Source organism: Orbicella franksi, chromosome 14, assembly GCF_964199315.1.
Source record: "Orbicella franksi chromosome 14, jaOrbFran1.1, whole genome shotgun sequence".
Taxonomy (NCBI): Eukaryota; Metazoa; Cnidaria; class Anthozoa; order Scleractinia; family Merulinidae; genus Orbicella; species Orbicella franksi.
Genome location: NC_138158.1, coordinates 11,559,221 through 11,566,720, shown reverse-complemented (window position 1 = coordinate 11,566,720; position 7,500 = coordinate 11,559,221). Strand labels below are relative to the sequence as shown.

Below are 7,500 nucleotides of genomic sequence, written 5' to 3'. Positions count from 1 at the left end.
AAGATATTCAATAATGTTTATTTTTTTGATAAGGATAATCTGACGAAATAAAAGATTTAAAACCAAGTTAATTTTTTCAAAGGCCCTCCCTTTTCAGGTAAAACAATTTTGGGAGCCCCCCCTCCTTTTCGAAAAACTTTTTCGATGCCCCGCCTAATTTTCCTCCGGCCCCACTGACCCATAATTCATGAATGGTCCCTAAAAGCAGCACATTCAACAGCGTTAACTTCCGAGTATACAGTACGAGATAGTCTACGAGCAACGTCTGCACTAGAATTGAGATTAGAAACATTATTCTTTCAGAACTCTAATTGTTCACAATAACAGCACAACAGTAGGATTACACTCGCACTCGACCACTGAACCTGTGGCCAGAAGATCTGAAATAGCCTGCTCTACAAAATTGCTATACTGGATGGCTGAGCGATTATTAGATCTGAAATAGTATCGCGAATAAAGCGAGAAGCACCTACATGCTTTCAAAAAGCTGCATTAAGCTTAACATTACCTTCAACTGAAATATTTGGCGTTTCGTCCTGATAATCAGGGCTAGAAGAATTTATTAACCCTCGAGTCATACCGCCATCGTGGTACAAGGAGGGAGGGAAGAGGGGCTTGGATGGAACCCTCTGCTTGGGTTTTCGCTCTGTTAAGGCACAGCGAAATGAATTTACACTGATTAGATAGCCCTAAGCTTGCTCTACAAAATGATACCATATCTGTTGGTTTTGACGTCATATGACGTCAAATGACGTCATTTGACCCGCAATCTTGGATTCGCCATCTTGGATTTTGCTATTTTCTTAAAAAGTCAAGAAATAACGGAAATTAATACAGAATCAAGCCAGAATGCTTATGAAATGTACAAATTGGTGAATTTCAGGAAAATGATGAACACAACTGGAAAAAAAAATACAGAATTATGTCAAAAAAGTTGATTTTTGGCCAAACCTACATGAAATTTGCGAAACCACAAACTGCAAGGGACCGCATACGATAAACGCTGCCAACGTACAAGAGATCTGATCAGCCAAAGAAAGAATATAAAGAAAAACAATAGACTGCAAGGCTGATACTAGGTGAAAGACGTTTCGAGACACCAACATGGCAAGAACCGATGAAGCAGGATCGCAACAGTGGACAGCTGTTTCGTCCTTACTGGGACTCGTCAGCACTGTGTAGCGAAGATATGTAACGTCACCATTGGTTGCCAGAAGGAGGACCACAATTCGGATTTGCGCTCTTTGAGCCAAAATCCCCCCTCTCTTCCGGGACTTAAATAATCTAAGGCCTTATGCGTCACATGGCGCAATGAGGACAGATGATGAGATGAATGAAAAATGTAATTGAAAATCCACACGAAAACGCTAAAATCTTACAACGCAGTCTCCTCAAAGTTTAGTTCATTAGATCTGGGAAAAGCACTCTGGAATACATAATCACTCCCCCGTTTAGACTGTTTAGAACTCCTTTTCCTGAAACATTTCATGTTTGAATTCATGAAGAGTTCACACAAACCAACCCTATACTCGCTGTTTGTCATCCAGTAAATCAAAGGATTGACACACGAATTAAACATAGCAAGAATTACTCCTGCACGTTGTAATGTACTACCAATCTGTGTAACGCCAAAAGGGGAAAGAACGTAAATGGTTTGACCTGGAAGCCAACACAATGTCAAGGTTATTGACGTCACGACGCACATGCGTAGTAACGCTCTCTGCTGCGCTCTCTGTCGTTCACCGTAGCATCTTGCCATTGGCGATGTCTTGAACAGCAGTGTGATATGGGCAAACGAGGCCCAAGTAATCAAACATGGAAAATAAAACCCAATCAGACTGTACATAACTATCATGGCTTGAGTTCCCTTTTCTCCAAACGGCGCTTTAACATTGGAACATTTAGTTCCTGACAATTTCCACCCAAAAAATTTGTTGATCTGCAGAAGACAAGTGGAAACCCAAATAGCCAGGATGTAAAGAAAGACCCTCTTTCGGGTGAAATAGCGCTTGTACATAATGGGTCGAAAAATACAATACCATCTTTCTAGAGCTAGACACGTGATCTTAAAAATGGAGACTTTTCCCAATGTGAACAGAGCATGCCTACTACCAAGGACACGACAGAAGAGTTCACCTGCTAAACCGCGAGGAACTGGAAATGAGTCGTTGCTGATAACATAGCCGGGAGTAAGAGGAATGAAGATACCTGTTGACAACAAAAACATTGCGTTATTATTCTCGGCGTTTATTGTAACATTCTCAGGAAAAAGAATTACTAAGAAAGCTAATCTGATTGACGTCAAACCGGACGAAAACATTCCACAAAATTCCAGAATAGCTATTCTTTTCACTAGTCGTCAAAACGATTATTCTGCTTGTGAAGTAGTCTTGGCTGCGCCGTGAATGCTTTCGTATATATTGTTTCCCGGGATTGTTTATTTATAACTCCTTAGAAATCACGATCGAGCTGATTAAAGAATAAATGTGATACCGAGTAAATGCATTGTGCCTATGATACAGGCAACAAATGCAAGGAATCGTTGGTGTACTTGTAATATTTCGATATACCTTATTACATGAAATTTTCGCGACACGTTAATTTCGCGAATTTCGCGATTTAAAAAAAATCGTGAAATTTAAGTGACGCGAAAATTAAATGTCGCGAAATGATGCGAAAATTAAGTGACTCACATTGCGTCAACAATAAAAAAGCGACTTTATTACCATTACACACGTTGATAACAATCATTTTGAACTATTCTGTGGTAATGTTCTGGTCCTCTTCATCACTACTGCTTTCCGTCTCCACTCCAGGTAGCACTTCTTTTGTACAATCCTCAAACTGTCCATTTACTGGCTCCTTGTAGTGCTGTTCCACTAGAAGCTTAAACCTTTCAATTGCCTTGTAGACACTGTGAGAACATCTTTCTTGTTACTGTTTACATAACCAGTTGCGTTTCTGTTTACTTGGACGTTGTTGATTAAATTCATGGGCATCTTAAATAACATTGACAAAGAAATATAGCGTGTCTCACTCAAAAACGCGAAATTAAAGTGAGTCAAAATGCAAAATTTTCGCAAAATCGCGAAATTAAGGTGTCGCGAAATATGCGAACCTCAAAATCGCGAAATTAACGTGTCGCGAAAATTTCATGTAATAAGGTAATTATCATCGCTGTCTATTATGTTTGTGTTACCACGCACGGTTTAGGTGAGAAATTCTGTGTTCATTGCAGTAGAAGATGGGTTGTTTTCATTGATAAAAATGTCGGGGAAGTTTGCTTATATATCTAATATATTCAAACGAAACAGTATAAGTCAAATGCGCCATCACCATCACCACCACCAGTTGTAAATTGTGCATCACAATTGCACGATTTATTATAACAGTTTTGTGTAGCTTTGACCCTTCAGACCCTTCGTTCTTCTCACAAATGATAATTTTTGTGTTTTTTTTGTTGATGTGATCTGGCTGAACTTGACTGACGTTTATTGTAGGCTGAATTAATTTTAACAGAATCCATATCGTTTTAAACTTCGGGACTGTTAAATTCGTTTTTTATAAAGCTACAAACCTGTTAGTAGATCTGTGATGGCCAAAGAGAACAGAAGAATGTTGTGTGGTCTTTTCAACATGGTAGGTTTCTTCATCATAATCACACAGAACAGCGAGTTCAACAAAAACGACAGAACTGCTATTAACCCAAACATTCCGGCCTCCCTTGCCTCAGCTTGAAGGCTGTGATCGTCTAAAGCTGTTGTTGACACTCCGTTGCTGGAATTATTTCGCCGAGGTGAAAACGTATTCAGTGCGTCCATTTTTGACATTTTCGAATAGAGTGCCCTTTTTTCTTACTTGAATGTTATTTATACTAAGGTAACGAAATTTAAACCGTTAATATCGCAAAACACATTAAACGTACGTCAATCATGGCTTCACAAAAGTGTACTGGCTATGTTAATAAATGATACATCCTGCCTCAAGCTAGTAAGGAATAAATAAAGAAACTGCCGTTTATATCTACAAAGATCACGTCTCGCTGAGGTTCCTTAATATCTGGCAGCGACTTCGTCAGGTTGATTTGTTAGTTCTACTTGAAATCTTTGTTGAATCTGGTAAAAATAACTAAAAGAAACTTACTTCCAGTTACACTTTATTTCACTCAGTAAAAAGATAGGAAGGAAAAACAAGTGGCCAAGGTTTGTTTTGGTGAAACTCTGTTGGGAAAACAGAGGAAAAAAAAACTACACAGCGAAATACGTCAAACTTTTGACAATCGCGAGACAGCTGAAAAGTTTGAAAACGGCAATTAACAAAAAATATATCAACAAACGATTGCCGTCACAAATCCTATGCAAACATGTCGCTAGTCCTTGTCGGTCAATCAGTGTAGTTAAATGTTCTTTATTTGTTGTTACCTTTGTGGAATTTGGTGTATAATCATTTGAACTTCGTTTAAGGCAGTTTTCTTTCAAACATGCCGGCTTTCCTCGTCTGTCGAAAGAAACATTTACCCGGATGTTGTACAAACATAGTGGATATTACTAGCGTCTGCCGTCTAAACTAAGTAAACTCAAGGCTAATTACCTCTTTCAGCGCTAAAATTTAATTTCAACTGACCACTGACAATGTTAAGTCCTTATATGTTTTACTGGCAATTTAAAACATTTAACTTTCACTTTCGAATGCAAGCAATTGGTTCAGTAAAGGTACAGAGAAATATCAGAAAACGAAACATGTTAAACATACACAATTGTTTTGTAAACATACACAATTATACGTGAGGGCGGGGAAAATTTAAAGATTATATCGTTTGAATACACTACTAGCCTATCCGAGGAACAGTAAAGGTCTGGCTAAAATAGGAAACATTGTTGCGGAAACATTATTTCCTGTTATGTTTCCGGGGATGGCTAATTAAATTAGCTGGAAGCAAATAAAGTATTTTACGGCCCGGTTGGCTAAGCGAGGAAGTGCTGTTTCGGAAAAGAGGGTCAAGGGTCAAGCAAGCGCATTTAATTAAGTGACTTTCGAGCATGTCGGGAAGTCGGGAAGAAATTTTCTCGTCGATTTGCTTTTGTAACTGTCCCATATTTCCCTGACGTTTGTACATCGATTTGAGCATAGTTAATGGAGGGGAATGGCTATAAAGCCCGGCAAACATCAAAGGAGCAAACAAATATGCCAAGATTTATGTTGGAAGGTCCACGACCGTGCACAGTCTATTGTTTTGCGCTGATACACTATGCATGAATTAAATAACGAAAACATTGCCATTGGTTAATTCCTCAGTCAGAAGTAAACGACTATTGTGTTTTGTGCACGGTCAAGGCCAAAAAAGCGAACTAAAACATACAACAAAGAACTTTGTCGCGTTTAAAAACCAGTGTCCTCTATTAGCTATGATTTAACAATAAGCCACTTCATTTTTGTCCCTATTCATGCAGTCTTCATGAGCTACATCCCACAAACACGCTCTGTCCTCATACAAGGTAATAAGTAACTCTATCTTCTCGTCCTTCCAATTTGATTCCTTCCTTGCTTTCCCTTTTCTATGACCTGCTTGTGGCTCCTCTACTTCCTCCACTAGTCAATTGATTTCTTTCATGGTGGCTAAACTGGGAAACACATGTTTCGGAAGCAAAATTTGTGTCCGGGAGCAAAAATGTTTTTGACCCGAGGCAAAAACATGATCTTGTTTTCGAGCAGCATAATGTGTTTCCGCAACATATGTTTCCCGCGCGGCTAAACTTGGAAACATTTGCCTCCGCAAAGGAAGTGGTTTATTGTCAAATCGATGTACAGACGTCAGAGAAATGTGGCATGATTACAAGGGACGATTTCAAAAGAAAATCGGCGAAAAGATGCAAAAAGTCTTCTCGACTTCTTCGGAAGTCAATTTACTATTATGTGCATGCGTGACACTTTGTATTCCGATACAATGTATCCTCGTTAAGCCACCGGGGCCGAAAAACATTTTGTTTGCTTCCCGCTAATTTAGCCACTCCGGAAACATAGCCAGAAATAATGTTTCTGCAACAACGTTTCCTTGCTTAGCCAGGCGTTTAAAAAGGACAGGGATAGAGAAATTTATTTCGAGTCGCCATGTTTGCGACGCCTCATGTTAGGTTTACTTGCGAAGGTCGAACTGCTGTAAAAATCCACGAAAATACGCTAGTGGTATGGAACGCATTGAACTTCAAACGAATCCGACATCTAATTCTTACTATTCGATGAGACCGCCGGGATAAGCGACACAAGTTAGAGCACACGGTCCTCTAAACGTTTTTTTTTTTTACACAACACCACGACGAGCGCCCGCGCAGTTTTCTGGGATACAAAGAAAGTATAGTGGAACGGACTTAACATAAAGAACGGTTGCTGAGGGTTGGACTCAACATAACTCTTGGCAGAACATTTGCGGGTCCCGGGATAAAGATTGTCGAAATTGGTCACGGAATTAAAGCCTCGTTTTTTTTTTATTTTATCCAGATGAAACTCTGAAGCGAGGGATTTGTAAATAAATCCTTTATTGATAATTTATGTTGCCGTTAAATGGTCTTTCCTACTACGACCGAAGTTAACCTACTTTTCCAATAAACAATTAAGTTATTTACTTCAGTACAAAACATATTCAAGATGGTAACGACGACTTTTTTTACGTGAACCTATTGAACTTCATCCTTCTTCAGTACAAGTAACAGAACCCTTTAGTGGATATGATATAAGAAGGATACAATAGTGGGTAAAAAATTGAAGTTAATTACAAAGTGAAAATAAATGTAGAAATTGTAACTAATTTCGGAGTAAAAAACATCCTCCAAAACTGATCCCTTCCGGATGAGCTGTTCCATCACGCCCGCCCCGTCTGGCCGGTCGGTCTGTGCAGTACGGGCAATGCGGCGTTACCTGGCTCACCAGCTTCCAGGTAACCCCAACCCCCGTTATTTCTTTTCAACAGGGCAATTTCTCACCAGGCACAAAGTAACCTCAATTTTGCGCCTCCAGCTCCAACGCTCGGTTTCGCCACAGAGTCCTATGCATACCACAGTTTCCGTATCGGGGCTGAAACTACTACCGCAGAGGCCAGCTTGCACCCCCTGGCTTATCCAAAACCTTGGTCATTGGTCCAGCGATTGCTACACCCAAATACATCAGGACACCTGCTTTAATACTCCAAGCAGTCCCTGCCCAGCTAGGCTCCACCCATAGTACCCCACTACAAGCTTGGTATCCAAGCACAGGACAATGTAGACCATGTTAAAGTTGTATTAAGTTGTATTTTTAGTCACTAAGTACCTGGCGGCATTTGGGGCATAATTCAGGTGCACACCTCCCACTTAGCTATCGCCTGCGTCATGCTGGATGGGTCCCTTACCCCACCTTATTTTTAGCTACCTACTGGGTGTTTCCGCTAACCGCCCAAGGGTTTCTGCCCTCATTCATTATCTCTGGGTGTATCAGCCAACCACCCAAGTTTCTGCTTGGGGTTTGTGT

General features: G+C 40.1%; 1 protein-coding gene across 1 annotated transcript; it reads right to left on the bottom strand.

The window, feature by feature from the left end:
• Positions 1-1,010: 1,010 nt before the first annotated feature.
• Positions 1,011-3,963, bottom strand: LOC145468731 (allatostatin-A receptor-like). Its single transcript, XM_081452435.1, has 2 exons — positions 3,578-3,963; positions 1,011-2,208 (listed from the first exon to the last, which is right to left on the bottom strand). Exons 1-2 carry the CDS (start codon positions 3,828-3,830, stop codon positions 1,376-1,378), a joined length of 1,086 nt encoding a protein of 361 aa, XP_081308561.1. The 5' UTR covers positions 3,831-3,963; the 3' UTR covers positions 1,011-1,375.
• Positions 3,964-7,500: the final 3,537 nt, after the last annotated feature.